Source organism: Mya arenaria, chromosome 15 (genome assembly GCF_026914265.1).
Source record: "Mya arenaria isolate MELC-2E11 chromosome 15, ASM2691426v1".
Lineage (NCBI taxonomy): Eukaryota > Metazoa > Mollusca > Bivalvia > Myida > Myidae > Mya > Mya arenaria.
The window spans coordinates 54,801,124-54,819,645 of NC_069136.1; the positions used below are offsets into that span (position 1 = coordinate 54,801,124).

Sequence of the window (18,522 nt, forward strand, 5' to 3'; positions counted from 1 at the left end):
CAAGCCGTATTTCATATACTACTGCTTGGCATCACATTTTTGAACAATTCCTGTTGTATAAAACCCAGAATTTGAGCAAGCCCGGAGGATATTTTATCAGTGCAGGGCTTCCAGGCTTGTGCTATTTTTGACCACTGAGAACTAAATCAGGAGTAAGATGGATGGATTTATTAGAATGTAGATATCTGTTATAATTACAATCTGTTACGATTGAGCTTAAAGAAATCAATATCAACTAAGCTAAACGTGAACCATCTCTTCGATGTGTTTTAGGCATATCAACGAGGACAAGCGGCGGACCGAGAGCCAGGTGGTAATGTTTGACATCCTGAAGGATATTGAAAACTGCCCTGTGAGTAATTCCAACCATCTACAATAGTTCACTTCGTATTTCTGCTCAGAAATAAGTTTCAATAAAAGAGATAAGGCCTAAAAAAATACATTTGGTTCAGTTTACCTGACCCTATCTACGAAATAGGCGCCAACCCTACCATTTTTAAAGTCAGTTGTTATAAAAATAAAGTTTGTTTTAATTTTAAAACCTTTAATGCTTTAAACAGAAGATGACTCTAACACCATACTCCAATGATGAAAATAAAGTTCATATATAAAGCCTAATAAAAAGAATAATAAAAAAAATAAAAAGCTTACCTACCAGGGCTTTTTCACCAAACATTGGGAAGAGGCCTAGCCTTTTCATTTTGGGAAATTTTAGCATGTGAAATCCTGCAAATGGGGAAATGTAAGCGCGTAAACGGCCCAAATTGGCAAATTCATCAGTCTTCGCCACTTAGCTGTCTCTTAATGGGACTAATTCGCATGAGAGCATCAAGCTGGGAAGAGGTCAGGGATATTCTTAGCTTACTACATATATCATTTATGCAACTGAATTTAAAAAAAAAAAAAAAAAAAATGTGAAAAAAATATCTGGAAATTGGGAAAAAATGACATTTTCCGCAATTGTGAAGTAGCCGAAATTCGGCCCCTTGCAAAGAAGGTGAAAAAGCCCTGCCTACCCTACCTGTTTTGAAAAGGATGTAACCCCAACCAAACCATATTTTTTACCTAAGTTAATATTTATCTTTATGTTTACAAGTTGGTATAGATATTGAACAACTTGTATAATGTCCTTGTTTATTTGCAGGCATCGTTGTTATCATCTCACCGGAACTTTTTATCTCGTGTGGATGTAATTGAGCTATCCTCATGCCTGTCTGATCGTGGAGCCCCTCTTTCTCTCTTCCTGTTTTCTGATTGTCTTGTGGTAGGTACATTAAGTAAATGTTGCTCATAGATTGCGTAGTATTGCAGTGTTTTTAAAGCATTTTGGAACAATTTCAAATAGGGAAAAATTGTCATTTTGACTAAATATTTTATAGAGTTTTAGAATTTGTAGTCATGGGTGGGGAGGGGGGACACCATTATGTCATTATTGTAGTTTGGTGTCCTTGCCCCCTCCCCTACCAGCTTGGGCAGGATCACAGGGTTTGAATTTAGACTCGCATACTTGCAAAATGCGAGCGACATTTGCAAATTGCAAGTGACTTTTATTCAAGCTCACAAAATTCTGCGAGTGGCTTTTTTTAGACCACAAAATGTAAGAAGGAAAGCAGAATAAACATGAACATAACTCCGCTACGTAGTCAAGTGTAAACAGCCTATAAGTGGCATGTTTACACTACCAGTATAAAGAAGACAGTACGGAGTCAGGCTCTAGTAAGTTTTCAAAAATAGAACAAATACGGAAAAGGCCGAGTTTTATCTCGAATCTTTCCGGGATGCTCCGAGGCGTGCATAATACATAGTGAATACAAATGACATAATCACCTAGCTCCATCATAGGCTAAATTTAGCGCTTTCGCGCACTATATGTAAACCCCATCAACCTTTGAATATATTTCAGCCCAACTGTCAAAGTGAATAGACTATCGATATATTTCATGGTCCAAAGCATTCACGCTACATTTACTGTTGCTTTTATGTCTTTTAAATTGATAATGTTATTGTTTTTAATATGTATAGACTTAATGAAATGTTGGCAAGGGTAAATATACAAAGTGAACAATGTCAAATTATTGGACAGCTTTGTTATCAAAACGTGGCTAGAATCTGATGAGTCTTTCTGTACCCCCCAAAAAGAATAAGCCATCTTAAAGTTCTAGTAGTTGAGTCACTCAAGATTGATACTTTTTAATATTCATAATATGTCTTAGGTGTAAATTTCTACTGTAATTAGACAATATTATAAGGGAATAAAGCAAATAATAAAATTGCAAGTTGATTTTTCATTTTGCAAGTTGCTTCAAAAAGCACTCGCAAAATTTTGCGAGTGCTCCTCTTAGTTAAATTCGAACCCTGGATCAAACTCTTTGATTGAAACTGTCAAAAAAATTAAGTATTTATCCTGCTTAGTGTCAAAGCATGTTGTTATGGTGTTTTGCATGTTTTTATGGTGTTTTTTCACTTTCTTATGGCCAGAAGTTTTATGATTATGTTTATAAATGTGGGATTTTGATATCTTGCCAAAAGTCTCTCCGCATGTAGGTGACATGTTATGCACAAGAGGCAGGAGGTCCATTTCATGCAGGTAAATTTGCAGACCTATGTATACAGTAGGTTTTTAGCTAATGAGTTATGGAAGCAAGCTGGACCCTGTCCTTTTTTGGTAGCATCCATCTGCCCTCATGAAGCCCACCACCTGCCTTCATACAATGAAATGCGTAAGTTAATAAAATAGTTCTTATGTTTTGATTCAAACTCAAAGTATGATTATAAATACATACAAAATTGACATATTTGGCAAAGGAAACCTAATATTACATCAATTAAACACAAATCATTATATTTTTTGCAAAATTCATTCTTCACAATCCGACACAATGTTTCCTTTTCTCCTTTAGCACCCTGTCCCTTTTCTGCATCACCCTGTCATTTTTACAATCTGGCTAAAACCATAGTACAGGTGACAGATACCGATACTGTATGCGCTCCTCTGGGATAAAGCCGTGATGACTGATCAAGACAAGAGTCTGCTTGATAAATGCATTTGGCAGGATGTTGAGGGTACCAGCTCATGACCTTATTCTGCCAGGATGTTGATGGTTTATGCCCATAGCATCGGCTTGAAACCTAATTGTGGTGGATGTTGATGGTTTATGCCCATAGCATAGGCTAAAGCCGGAATTGTGGTGGATGTTGATGGTTTATGCCCATAGCATCGGCTTAAGACCTAATTGTGGTGGATGTTGATGGTTTATGCCCATAGCATCGGCTTGAAACCTAATTGTGGTGGATGTTGATGGTTTATGCCCATAGCATAGGCTAAAGCCGGAATTGTGGTGGATGTTGATGGTTTATGCCCATAGCATCGGCTTAAGACCTAATTGTGGTGGATGTTGATGGTTTATGCCCATAGCATCGGCTTGAAACCTAATTGTGGTGGATGTTGATGGTTTATGCCCATAGCATCGGCTTAAGACCTAATTGTGGTGGATGTTGATGGTTTATGCCCATAGCATCGGCTTAAGACCTAATTGTGGTGGATGTTGATGGTTTATGCCCATAGCATCGGCTAAAGCCGGCTTAAGCTGGAATTGTGATATGGATGTTGATGGTTTATGCCCATAGCATCGCCTTAAGACCAAATTATAGTGGATGTTGATGGTTTATGCCCATAGCATCGGCTATAGCCGGAATTGTGGTGGATGTTGATGGTTTATGCCCATAGCATCGGCTATAGCCGGAATTGTGGTGGATGTTGATGGTTTATGCCCATAGCATCGGCTAAAGCCGGCTAAAGCTGGAATTGTGATATGGATGTTGATGGTTTATGCCCATAGCATCGCCTTAAGACCAAATTATAGAGGATGTTGATGGTTTATGCCCATAGCATCGGCTTAAGACCAAATTGTGGTGGATGTTGATGGTTTTTGCCCATAGCATCGGCTATAGCCGGAATTGTGGTGGATGTTGATGGTTTATGCCCATAGCATCGGCTAAAGCCGGAATTGTGGTGGATGTTGATGGTTTATGCCCATAGCATCGGCTAAAGCCGGCTAAAGCTGGAATTGTGATATGGATGTTGATGGTTTATGCCCATAGCATCGCCTTAAGACCAAATTATAGAGGATGTTGATGGTCTATGCCCATAGCATCGGCTATAGCCGGAATTGTGGTGGATGTTGATGGTTTATGCCCATAGCATCAGCTTAAGACCAAATTGTGGTGGATGTTGATGGTTTATGCCCATAGCATCGGCAAAAGCCGGAATTGTGGTGGATGTTGATGGTTTATGCCCATAGCATCGGCTATAGCCGGAATTGTGGTGGATGTTGATGGTTTATGCCCATAGCATCGGCTTAAGACCAAATTATAGTGGATGTTGATGGTTTATGCCCATAGCATCGGCTAAAGCCGGAATTGTGGTGGATGTTGATGGTTTATGCCCATAGCATCAGCTAAAGCCGGAATTGTGGTGGATGTTGATGGTTTATGTCCATAGCACTGGCTTAAGACCTAATTCTGCTAGAAATTAAGGTTTATGCCGATAGCACTTGGTTAAGACCTTATTCAGCTAGAAATAGAGGTTTATGACCATATCATTGGCTAAAGCCGGAATTTTGGCGGGTTATTGAGGTTTATGTTCCTAGCACTTGCGTTTGGGGCTCCTGGGGTCAAGGTCAAGGTCACTGTTATTTTAAATAGAAAAATGGTTGAAGCCGAATAACTAGTTAGGGTTGACATATTTTGAGTAAACTTGGTATATAGGAAAAGTTTATGAAGACCTATCATAGAATCTGGTTTGTGGCTCCTAGGGTCAAGGTCACTGTCACTTAAAATAGAAAAACAGTTGAAATGAAATTTCTTTAATTTGTTATGTCATATTGTAACCAAACTTGTCCTATAGGGAGAATTTATTGAGACCATTTATGGGATTGCTTTAGGGGCCCTTTAGGCCAAGGTCACTGTTACTTAAATTAGAAAAAACAGTTGAAACTGAAAATCTTAAATTACAGTTAATTTATTATGCCCCCCCCCCCCCCCCCCCCCCCTTAACGCGAAAAGGTTAACAAAGCTTCTTCAGTGATATCTCAACAATACCTGAACCTATGATCATCAAACTTGATATAGAGTCTGGGTATGACTAGCAGATGACCCCTATTGATTTTAGGAGTCATCGTTTCAAAGGTCAATTTCACAGTGACCTTGAATCCGAAAAGGTTCTAGTGATAACTCGACAATGCCCTCAAACTTGACTTTGGGGTTGGGCCTGACCAGTAGATGACCCTTTTTTATTTTGGGGGTCATCGGGTCAAAGGTCAAGGTCACAGTGACCTTGACCGAAAAAAGCTTGTCTGTGTGATAACTCGACAATGCCTGCACCCATGGCCCTGAATCTTGACATTTAGGTTGGGGGTGACCAGTTGATGACCCGTTAATTTTGTGGTAAAGGGTCAAGGTCATAACTAATATTCATCATTAAAATTCATGTCATAGTGACGTATTCCCTGCTGCTAAGGGGATACATTTTATCTGCAAATATCAGTCATCATCTGAAAATGATTAAAAACTGTACCTTCTTTCCTCACACATTGAATGATCATAATCTTCAAAGGCATCCAATGTCAATGACAAATCAGCTGTCATTTCGGTCCATGCATTTTTCATTCAAATGTCCAAATAATCCTGACAACATGACGCTCAAGGGGGGCATAATGTTTGACAAACATCTCTTGTTATAACTGAACTTTGTATAATGTATATAACTGTTCGTAAAATAGAAATTTGTTTTTCAACTTAGTCAGATTTTAAGATATTCCAACCAATCTAGGGCTATAGAAATGTTATATTGACCTAAATGTGTGTTCATCTGGCTATTAAGTAGAACTTGTAGAAAAAATTTACCACAGTATGTTGTATTTTTTTAATTATGTTGCGGTGCCTTTGCTGTATAGGTTATTTACAACACAATAAAAATTGATTACAAAATTTTAATTATTTTATACATAAATACATGATCAAATTGTCATGTTCTTATACACACAACAAAGCAGCTTGGCTATAATTCTCACAACATAGACCAAAGTTGTTCTGTCAATCATTGACAACCTGATTTCGTTATATTGCGTTGTTTCTTGTCAAATTATACTTGGTCAAGATGTTTATAATGATGGTGTTTAATGAAACAAACCAACCAATGTATCAAAATATAAATAACATGAAATCCTAAAAACATGAAAACAACATGAAACAATGCAAATTTAGAAATAGTGATATTAGTTAAAAATATTATTTGTGAATTTATAACAAAACAAAACCATTATAATATCACATAAAGAAAATTTGGCCACAAGTTTGGCTTCAATGAAAAAAATATGTTTAAAAAAATATTGCCCTCAAAAATGCATTGACCAATAAAATGGTAGGTAATCATTGGAGCACTTAGTTATGCGTTGAAATTGGTCTAGCCAGTTTTCCGTTTATGTGCCAATGAGTTGTAAATTGAGGTAAGTGGTTAATGTTTTGATAAATGACTACCGGTAGTAATGAGATTGCAGTTGAATTACTGGAGGGCTATTCCTTTTAAACATATAACCCCGGGGGTAAGGCACTTTTAAATTATACCACCTCCCTACAGAAGCAAATTTACCCTTTTTGGGACAAATTAGCGAAAAAAGACACCCACCCATATACTAAGAATATAATTGCCTTCCCCTCATGGGTTATATGTTTTACTGGTATAGCCCTGATATATTGAGATTCCATAAGCTCTCATTTTCAAGAATCTGGAGGCAACTACCAACTAGATATAAATTACATCCTTGTCAGAGGGTAAAATTTCTTTTTTCCTAGAAGCACCAATTTATAGTCTGTATGAAATGACATTTGTATACAAGAATTAATTTATGACTCCAGAGTCAAGCTATATGTTAAGAAAAGCATTTTTTTCACAAAGTGAATGTATAAGCAAAATAATGACGTTATGAGACAGTTTCACAACCCTTTACCCAAAACATGGCTATATCTATGTTAAGATCATAACTTTTTGATATTGCTGTCTAATGCCTGACAGTCTAATTTGGCCAAGCCAAGCTAGAAACTTGAATACTCAAATGCTGTAGCATCTGTGGAGGTAATTGTTCTAGCTGCCTCCTCCCACTCGGAATATTGGGTTCTGGAAGCCTGTCGCCCAGCAGTGAAGCATGTATAATCAGATGCCCCACTGACTGAAGATTCTGTTGAGCCATTTGTTCTAGCTGCCTTCTCAAGCTTTGAAGATTTGCTTCTGGCAGACTGTTGTTCTGCAGTGAAGCCAGTATTATCAGATGCTCAAGATTCTGTGCTGGAATTTCTTCCAGCTGCCTTCTGCCTTGAACATTAGCTTGTGGAAGACTGCTGTTCCTAAGCCAAGTAACACCTTCGCCATCGACACCTATGAAATAGCATCCTCGTGTTGTTTTGACAATCTTCAGTACATTTTTCCTTCTTGCTTCTTGGCGTTCAGCATGTGAAAGTTTTTGTTTAGCCTTTGTAATGAGTGGCCTCTTAAGCTTTGATTTGTCTCCTTTAGCTTTCTTCAGCTTCTTTGGTGGCCTGTTTTCGGCGTCATTGTCAACATTTTCATTGTCCTGTTGTTTCGTTCGAGGATTATTCCTCTGGGTCTGGCCATGCGGGCTCATTTTTGTAGTTTCTGGAAGATAATATGGCAGAAATTAAAACCAAGTTAGAAAATTGCGGCTCTATAGTATACTGGAGAGTATATGTCATATTCTGAGTGAAATAAATCATGTAACTGACTTTTCTTCACACGATCTTTTTTTGGTATAATTTGCGTATTACACATTTACTGTAAAAACCATTAATTTTGTATTATTTCCGATCCCAAATTTTGTTTCTGTTCAAAGAACTTAAATTAAAAGTTAAATAGCTGCTATTTTTTTCTTCTCTTTAATGCTTATAATACAGTATGAGTTCTTAATTGCATTAATTTTTATTCGATGAAACTACTTACATGCAAAAAACAGAAGTAACTGTCATTTTTTTAGGGCAAGAATGACATTACTGCCATATTTCTAATAGTAGATATTTGATGAAAATTAGAATTTATAATCACGTAATTGCAAAATGTTATTTATTTTGAAGTTTTTTTTAATTAATTTGGTTATTTGAGTCTGTACTATGAGTAAAGCATCACCTATCAGATTAAAATATGTAAATATCATATGTATTTTTAGATCAACAAAATTAGAAAATTGATCATTATACCACACTTTGAATTCTTAACATTTCAATTAAGTTACTGGCAGTTTTGAAGGCTTCTGCTAATTTTAAATAGTTTTCATTGATAAGGTTTAGTAAATTTGACTATTTGCCGCTGAAGTAGGTCATGGACCTGCAGATATTTTGAGCCCGATAACCTGATCATCAATTACATGCAGGTTCCCATGTATACATTTCATGCTGCTAATTAAACATTACATGAAGTAGTTAATACATAGTTTCGTCCCTTTTGAAAAACAGCAAAGTAACCATGTTGTCAGAGAGATAATGACGTGCAGTTTTGAAGCTTTTTTATCTATTGTCAAGTGAAAAGACAAATTTAATTGCCTTATATACATGAAATTTATTCAAAAACAGTTATTTTGTATGTCTTATTGCTGAATTGTATGAGTAAATGCTGTATTGTATGGTACTGGGTTCTAAAATTCCCGAGTGCCAGACAAAACATGCCTGGCCTGCGGGTACCAGAGTCCATCCCCAGGGCAGATGTAACAATAAGGATATGAGAGTTTTTTCAAGAAATTGAGAATGGTTAAAATTGTTTTTTAAAGGTTCCATTATATTCATGGTCACTGTTAGTATTTATTTATTTTGAAATGAGTACATGTGCCTTTTTGTGTTATAAGTCATATATGAAGTAATTTACTGTTTATTTATATTATTGACTTATTGCCAAAAAAAAAAAAAAAAAAAAATATTATTTTGTTTCTTTAACTTTTATATAAGTTTCAATTTTTTATTTAAAAAAGCCTAAACAATTTCTTGTAAATTTTAAAAAACACTCAATAATTACAATTTAAAACATTTTGTTTTTTTGTGTGCAGTAAGATCTTAATTTACTCTTGTTTTGTTTAACAAAGGCAATACTTGCTTGATGACTGTTACAGCACTTACATAGTTTCTTGCACCAATTTTTTGAGTGTTTGAAATTATAAAAGAAGATTATAAATATCTCTTTTTTTACAAAAAAGAATTTTTTATGTATTATTCATCAAGTATGAAGGAAAACTTGTTAAACGTTTTTTTGCTTCTTAATTTCTTGGATAATTTATTAGTTTATATGAGTTATGACACTCAGTTGTCAAAATGTACACATTAAAAAAGATCAAAATTTCAAACAGTAATATGTGTCAGCAAATTTCATCATCAATACAAGACTAAACGGAAAGTAAAAATGAAATGAGTATTTGCCACTTGAGTCTGAACTCAAACTTTGATTGTTTGTAACTTATAATGGCCCCAGTTCTTTTCTTAATCAGAGCTGAATTTTCTTCATTTTTTTTTCTATACCCCACCCACTTTTAGGATCCTAATGAGAATGACAGCCAAATAACATGTTTTATTGTTATTTACCATTGTGTCTTTTATGGCATTTAAAACATTTGGTAATTTCTTCATAACATCATACATGAAAAACAGGTTTAAAGATACAAGTTACTAACTTAAACAAAAAATTTCTGTCAGTTTATAAATGGGACCCGTCTTTTTCACGATGATCGCCGGTGTGCAAGCTTCCGGTAATTACATATTTAATAAGCATAACCGTATTTACGAAAATTGGTTAAATTCTACTATTAAGTGAAAGGTTTATGAACTTTTAGATAAAAAGCGGGCAATTGAAGAAATTTAAGTGTCCATGACTTACTGATAAGTGGATTCATGTTCATCGATATCATTTTGCTGAACAAGGTCTTTGTTTACAGTAACTTAACCGAAGAAACAAGAATGAAGACGGAGTTGTTAGTACAATCAGAATAATGACAATCGATATGTAACATGATAATATCTTTTTCGGTTACTCTTTCATCAATGCATGATGAAAAAACGTTCTTTATGAAAATGATATCTTCTTTATGAATATGATTACTTCATAATAGATCATTGACTGTTTTGGAAAATCTTGAATAAAAATAAACAACTGAAAAGATCAGTAATAATGTCCTGTAATTACCATGGACAATGTTCAATTTAGAAAGTATCATTTTAAACGTTTGATATTTTTTTTAAGTCTGGCTTTATGAACCCTGAAAACTGCTCCTGCAATTCTTGATGAAATGGCCCCCTGATGTTAAATCAGTCAAACTGAAAATAACTTTTTATTATGCCCTCTTTTGAAAGGGGGAATATATGTTTGCAACTGTCTGTCTGTCTGTCTGTCTGTTGGTTAATAGACCAGGTCCTGTCCGCTCATAAACATGAAAATTGTTTGATCTAGACAACAAAACTTCAGTGATAGGTTGCCTTGACCTTACTGACCCCTATTGTTTATTGAGGTCAGTGAGGTCAAGGTCAACACTCATAGGAAAACTTTATACATACAATAACTCTAGAATTGTTTGAACTAGGACCATGAAACTTCAGTGGTAGGTAGTCCTTGACTATTAGATGACCCCTTACGTTTTTAGGTCAAAGGTTTTAGGTTCTCACTTTTATAAAACACCTTCACTAAATTATCAAAATGATTCTGACAAAGCGGTGTTTCTAGGGCTTAATGTGACAAATATCTCTTGATTATTAGCTCACATAGGCATGTATAATATTAGGAGCATGGGGTTCTCTTAAGTATATTTTTTTAACAGTCCCCTCAAAGTGCACAAGTATTAAACAAGGGGTCATACACAAGACCCTATCTCAAAGGTCAAGGCTGAATATTGAGATTAAATCTTTTGCAAAAGTTTTTACTTCCCAACTTTTGTTAAAAACAAATTAAAAGTAAGTTTTTTCGTTTTTTTTTCCAGATATGTAAACGCAGAACAAAAGTGCTACACTCAAAGAGCCCAGCAGCCTCCAAAACTCCACAAAAGGGCTACAAACACCTCGAGTTCCTACCTCTACAGTGTGTGAGGAAAGTCCTTGACATTCTCGAGACAGACGAGTGTAAGGACGCCTTTGGTCTCATCGTTAAAAACACAGAGGACATGAAGGAGAAGCTGTATTCATTCATGATGGATTCTGAGGATGTTACGAAAAGTTCAATGGTCTCATCGGTGGCTAAGTCGATAGCAAACACGCTCTGCAGGACAGATTACGTGAGTCTGGTGTTGGTGATTTGGTTCATATGTATTGCTGAGAAACTTGAGAATTAGATTTAAAAGTTTGGTGTGCAACATTCATATTCAAGTTTTTGGGATCTTTCTGAATATCAGGAGACAAGCTTTACTTTAAATGGGGAATTGTGTTTAAATCTTTGTAAGAACTGTCTATGGTCTATCTTGAAAGTCTTCAGACCCCATGAGGAACAAGCAGCGTGAAAAAAATCAGTGACTCTCTAAGTACTATCTTTTCCCTACAAATCTTTGAAAATTTCTCTTAATAGAAATCTGCATTGCTGTTTCATAGCAATGTAAACGTATAACAGATAAGAGATATTTACCCATTGTTCCAGGAGAACCTGATATCCACAGTCGAGGGGAACCAATTTTCTGTGAGCACCCAGGACCTCTCTGGACAGACCCTCTCCAAGGCTGCTAGCAGGTAACTTGACTCGGTCTTTCATTACAGCTAATAATGAACATGCTTATAAGCCTTTTTTTAACCTTCCTCACGCTCATGTGAGCCGAGCATTCTTCTTTAACAAGAGGCCCAAGAGAATCAAGCTGGTCATCTCCTGGTTCTCATTTGGAAATGCATAGAAAAATGCCTGGCAGAAATTAGCAACAATCTATGGTTTTATTAGTATAGAGGTGTTTGTTGGTATGCATTTATCAAGCCAGGAACAGCTGTTGGACCATTTTAAATTGATAATTGCATTTTATATATCAATTGACAAACATTAACTGGCTTGGTGTTAAAAAATATATACTGGACCTGGCTGTTTTAAAAAAAACTTACACCTGCTTAAAAGTTGATAACAACTCACTGGCCTTTGCCAGAATAAATGTATGGCAATCCTGAAAAAATATTCCCATCAAAGTCAAGTAAATTTTATTTATAAGGTGGTACACTCACAAAGTAACACAAGCTATGCAGACCAAATTGACAAAACTATTTTTGAATACTAATGTGGATTATCGGCTTCCATGTAATGTGGGATTTGTCTTATTGAATGCAGTTATTGATCATAATTATGTCATTAAGAAGTCCTCCCATTCTGTGCAAAAAGGTCTATCAAAAAGTTGTAATATTTTGCATATTTCACTGAAGACAACTATTCATGTTCTTAATACGAAACACACATTCCCACATTGTGTTACTGGGATTAGCTGGTGTTTGAAATTTATGTTCACCTTCAACAAGATGCCCATGAGAATGAAGCGGGCTGTATCTGATGTGTTATTTGTTACACTCTTAATGTGTCTCTGCACTGTCTGCAGGTTTAACAGGCGTGTCAGCCAAGTGTTCTCTTTAAGTAAGACAACCCTGAGAATCAAGCATGCTTTGTCCGACGTGTTCTTAGTTTTACCAACATTGTGTACCTCTCTTGTCCCCAGGTTTAGCAGGCGTGTGAGTCGAGCATTCTCCTTCAATAAGACGCCCCGGAGAATCAAGCGGGCTGTCTCCCACGTGTTCAGCCCATTTGTGAAAGACAACCCGCGTGAATTCACCCCGGGAAATCTCAAGGGGAAAAGACTTGCCAGCAGTATAGATCTTACAAATGTACGTATAGGAACTATTTGGTGAAGGTAATGAAAGGTAGGATACGTTTAAAGGTGTCAACCAGCTTGTTAAAGTGACACTCTTATTCATAATCAATACATGCACATGTATAACAAACATAAATATTGAGTGATAAACTTTTAACTATTTACTTAATAATGCATTTATGGAAAATATTAATTACCGATTTAAAAGATTGTAACCATGTATTTAATAATTGAAAACCCAAAAATAGTTAAAGGATTGCTAAAAGATTTACTGTGATTTACTGTGATCTACTAACGTTTCATAAGGCAAAAATACAGTTTTTTCTGCACCTTCCTCTCAATTTAAATTCGGCATCCTTCACAAGAAACATTATTTTTTACATTTATTCATCCTTTTGGTATATTTAAACAATTGAATTAATCGTGGTAAATCTTTTTTGAGGGTAAAAATACATTTTTAATCTATACAAGGAGTCACAACTGTTGTATGGAATATCTTTGTGTTTAGTACATTGTTTTTCAAAACAGTCATTGTTATGACACTAATTCATTCAATGAAGTAAACATGTAAGAATTTCTTTTTCCATACTTGAAATTTTTTGCTAAATAAAATATAACACATTGATGGCTCAATGTCTTTTTCGTACAAAACTGGAAGCCGTTTCTTAGCTTTGATATTTTGTCAACAGTAATACTGCAGTCTTGAAAATCTGTTCTATGTATAAAATTGCTCCTAGTTTTTTTTCTTTAAAGGCCTATAAAAGTTTAGTTAACCATGCTACATTAATACAATAACTTTTCCCTAATCACACAAATCTATCTACATTTTCCCTTGAAATAAATCACCCGTTTTTGACTTTCAGGACGACAATATTAGTTTGAGCGGCATCTACGACGATGACACGGTCAGTTTAGGGGCATTCTCCATGAAGGGCTCGTATGATTGACAAACCGCGGCCCCGCCCATCAAATACGCCAGGACCAATAGGGGCCATAGATTAGCCAGCTTTCCTAGCTTCCGTAGACGTAGTAGCTGTAGTGACGTCACTGATTACCTGAACAGATCATCTCAAGAACGACCAATAAACACAAGAGGCGGATGGAATGTTGATGTCAAATCCATTGATATCAAATCCTTATCTTCAGAAAATAGTACTAGTGTTAAAACTACTATATATGAAGATGAATGTTTTAAGGCGAACAAAACGCTGCCAGTCATTTCAGGATCCAGAGTTAAAAATCCTTTGAACACATCGACAAAGAATAAACTTAAAACATTAGTTGACAATGGGAATGATTTATCAAATGACTCTACAAAATTGAAGTTGAAGACTTTAGTTGAGAGGCATTCTGTGTGGAGGAATAGACTCCGAAGAATACGCAGCCTGAACGTTATTATGGAGTCGTCAGTTTAGATGTGATTCTTGTTGTTGATTTGCAGTGATGTTTTTATTGTAGACCATACATGCAGGCTTTCAAGTGGGCCCTATCTTTCTTACTTTTATGCTGAAAGAAAATAGAGAATTAAAAAAAGTGTTTTAGAAACACCAGACATTTTGACATCAAATCCCTACAATGTACCTTTTCTAATACTTTTTCGAAAAAAATGCATGTTCATTCATCCCAACTGATTTGTTAATGGTCAGACTTGAAAGCCTGTAGATGTTGATATTGAAAGCTTCGTGGTGTGATATTATGACAATTATTTCAAGTTCATGTGGTTATGTAACTTATAGAAAACCTGGTAGAACAAAAGAAATACAGTTGCAAAGTTTGTATAGAAAAATTCTGACATTTCTTAATAGGGAATTATAACATTTAATGAATGTGATCTTATTTTCTGTATGACTCAATTGGAAAGATTAATCCAAGCATATACTTTTTTAAGAATTATAAGGGCTTTTTTTAGCTCTTTGGGATATTATTAAATGTTATTCATTGGAAATTCACATAGATTCAATGAGAATTTTTACATTCAAAATAGGGGAAGTCCTCTTCTGGTATAAACCATACACTGGCTATAAAGTCATATAACATCTGTTAACGAAATAAATGGAAATATGCTTTGAATCTAACAAATGAAATATCGATATCGTAAACACCGCTTATAATGAAACCATTACATGTGAAACAAAGAATCATATTGTATGTTTGTACATATGTGTTTGAAAAGTATTGTTGTTATCAAAACATTTTACTAAACATACATGTATGGTAGGACTAAGGGCTTGAGAATGACACAAAGTATAAATCTAAACTTCATTACATTACAGTAAAACGCAATTGGCCCATTGTTCAGAACTTTGTTACCATTAGCAACATGATTTATAACATTGTTGACTTTTAAACGGGAAATATTTGATGATGCGCTCACTCACATACTTAAATATAAGAAAGTAGAGCTTAAACAGTTCTCTTAAATCATGTTAAAAATAAAGCAGATCACAAGTGTATACATTACTTTCCAGAACAGTAACCATTTGAAAGTCAATTATGATGATGTTAACAACTTTGTTAATTGACTTGACTAAACAGTTGACTAAACGTAAACCGGGTATTGATTGTAAATATGAATGTTGATTATTTATGAACTTCTTGGTTGTGATTCTATTTTCCGCTCTTCTTTCATTCTGACTTCCTTTCTTTTCTTAACTCGATTTCTGTAGTATTTAAATTGATTCTCTGATATGGAATTAAGTTTAACATTTATTATAAGCTGTTTATCATTGTTAATTACTCACTTGATATGTTATATATCCAGTATGGTTTGTAAAATAAAAAGGGTTTTGTAAACAAATCTATGAATATAGATTTGAAAGTAGCAAAAAACTTTTTATAAAATACAAACAGTGTCAATCAAAAAATATTTTAAAAGTTTTCAAATAGAATTGAAAAGTACAGTTGAAACCTATTGGTTCGATATCCCAGGGATTAGCCAAAATTCTTCAAGCCTTGCAAATATCGAACCATGCGGGAATGTTTACAAAGAGTAAAACTGAATCTGTCCTTTACATGTGAGCCAACCAGGAAATTGAGCCACGTAATATCGAGCCAACAGGTTTCGACCATCACTTTTTAAATTTTAATTCATAAATTCACCCAATTGGTTTAGTTAATGTTTCAATTCATTATCGCTTCATATTATATGCCATAATATCAGTATAACACATACATACTTTCTGTATTCTTTACAACTCACGCACAGTATTTTGAATGATTTCACATTTGCAATTATTTTTAGTACTAGTTGCTCCATATTCATGAAATACATTATATTAAATGATTCTTGAGACCTTGATTCAAGAAAGTAAAGTACATTCCTTTTTTTTCTTTTTTTTATTACATTCCCCTAGTTTTTTCTATATGGAAATTAAGATGAACGAGCATGGTTATGACATCATTGCTTATTTCTTTGCTGCACCGTGATTGGACAAGCTTGGTGTCATATCTTAGAAACATTTACAGCAGACTGGAACAAATGTAAATTAAACGATTGATCCTTATATTTCGCGTGTTCATACAGTATGGACACTCTGACGCGATTGTGTAATTCTATGAAATGCGTTGAATGAGCAGTATAATTTAGAAAAAGTAACATAACCGTCTGTATTTGAATATCATATGGTATATTCTGGCATTATCCCCATAAAAAGATTATTCTCAAACTATTCAAAATACTGTGCAGTATTTATAACTTTTATTGTTATCGACATTTACATGTATATTTGATTTCTTCATAGTGCTTTTATTGTATTGGCTTATTTTCTGTGTATATAAAGCCATTTTAAGAAATGAACCTTAAGTATTCTGACTGTTTTTATCTCTCCAGTTTAATTCTTTTGGTCGAAGCATATCGATGGGTGAAAGTGAACAGGTTCTATCTGCATCCTAAATAAATGTAACTAAGGCCTAAAAATGGTTTGTTTAAGGTAACATCCCCAAAATTATTAGGTAGGATAGGTATAGATTTTTTTTTTTTTCCAAATATACTTTGTCAAACGTTATTTCTTGCAAATGTCACTTAAATATTGCTGTTGTTATGGAGCTTTATTCTCTGTGGAAAACTAATGAAAGTTTTAACAAAATTGTGTTGATGGTGGCAGGACCTTTTTTTCTTAAATACAAAGGTCTGCAGCTTTTATAATGTTGGGTCGGGTTACCTAAAATAAACAATTTTTGTTAGGCCTAAGAACCTTTTTGCTTCCCCCCTTTCTTTGTAATATGTCCATATACAGTTCAATGATCTGATATTTATTCGTTTCTTTGTATTTAAAAGTTCCTTTTATTTGACTTGGAATTTAGTTCAAATTAAAGAAATCAAACATGCTAATTTTCAGAATAATAAAAAAAAACATTTTTATGTTAGTGTAATATTTTTACTATGTACAAAGTTTTACTGTACTCTAGAATTCTTCATGTGATGTAAATACTGTTATTTGTAAATGTGTCATGTAGGGACCAACAATCTGCACACATTCACTGTTTTACCACTGTGCCATGTTTGTAAGAGCATTTGACGAGGGTGATAGCGAAAAGTTCTAAGTGTGTTTACATTTTTAGGTCTCTTAGAATCAGGGTTGTGATTTGATGGCTCAAGGGATCAATACAAATAATAAAAAAATGCTTTGAAAAAGTGAAATGGTAGCTTTTTGTTCTTACTTTACTAACAAGACTTGTTAGTATTTGCACTTCAGTTTGCTTCAAATTTGAAGGAAGGAAAGCCCTCAAAAGGGTTTCTAAAAGCCAGTTTTGCCTCTGGCAGGGTGCCTTGAGCACCCCCAAATCCCATGGTTTCAGCCCTTCAGCTGCCATGTCAATCACCTCCCTGATTTAAGGTATCTTAGAAATCTTTTCCTTTCATCGTTTATCCAGCTTTCCAGTTTGATATTGTCGTGAATTATTGAAAACATATTTTTATCATATTACATGTAAACTCAATGGAAATGATAAACACCATATGATTGAATGTGTTTGTTGTTGTTTTTTCCACAAGCATAGATTCCACAGAGGATGTAATACTACCAGGAAACCAGATTGTTTCCAATGCATTTATTAGGAACAGTTATGATGCCCCCTTTAAGAAGTGGCAGTATATTTCTTTGCACATGTCTGTTGGTCGGTACACCAAATTTTGTCTGATTAAAAACTAGAGTATGCTTGGGTCTAAGTTCCTCCAACTTGGTATTGAGTTTGGTAATGACCAGCAGATGACCCATATAAATTTTGAGGTCAGTAATCATAGTCATGATCGTGGTGACTGAACATGAAAAGCTTGCCCCATTGATAACTTGAGTGTGCTTGGTCCTACTGTTCTTCAACTTGGTAGCGAGAATGGTCATGACCAGCAAATGACCCCTATTGATTTTGAGGTCAGTAGGTCATGGTCATTGTGACTTGAACACAAAAGGTTTGTCTGATTGAAGACGAAGAGTATGCTTGGTCATACGGTCCTCAAACTTAGCAGGGAGGTTGGTCATGACCAGCAGATGACTTTGTCAGAGCCTAATCAACCTTGAAAGTTTGATTTGCCTAAGCGTTCTTTTGGAAAAAAAGAACCCTGTGTCAAGGTCATTCAATTCTCAGTAAATCAATTACATTCTTGGCTGCACTATGATGAGGTATAAAGACTATATGAACAAAATCAAACTAAATGTTCATT

At 34.9% G+C, this 18,522-nt stretch overlaps 2 protein-coding genes across 6 annotated transcripts in view; one reads left to right on the top strand and one right to left on the bottom strand.

The window, feature by feature from the left end:
• Window positions 1-17,823, top strand: part of LOC128219778 (protein ECT2-like) — a 52,526-nt gene extending 34,703 nt beyond the window's left edge. For all 5 annotated transcript variants that reach the window (XM_052927769.1, XM_052927768.1, XM_052927770.1 and 2 more), the window contains 6 exons: window positions 274-352; window positions 1,145-1,264; window positions 11,019-11,309; window positions 11,666-11,754; window positions 12,711-12,876; window positions 13,727-17,823. In XM_052927769.1, the coding sequence (XP_052783729.1) occupies window positions 274-352; window positions 1,145-1,264; window positions 11,019-11,309; window positions 11,666-11,754; window positions 12,711-12,876; window positions 13,727-13,810 (829 nt within the window). In that variant the 3' untranslated portion in view covers window positions 13,811-17,823. The remainder of the gene's footprint in view (window positions 1-273; window positions 353-1,144; window positions 1,265-11,018; window positions 11,310-11,665; window positions 11,755-12,710; window positions 12,877-13,726) is intronic.
• Window positions 5,977-9,769, bottom strand: LOC128219779 (uncharacterized). The gene is made up of 2 exons (XM_052927773.1): window positions 9,634-9,769; window positions 5,977-7,690 (listed from the first exon to the last, which is right to left on the bottom strand). The coding sequence occupies exon 2, from the start codon at window positions 7,677-7,679 to the stop codon at window positions 7,074-7,076; it is 606 nt and encodes a 201-aa protein (XP_052783733.1). The 5' UTR covers window positions 7,680-7,690; window positions 9,634-9,769; the 3' UTR covers window positions 5,977-7,073.
• Window positions 17,824-18,522: the final 699 nt, after the last annotated feature.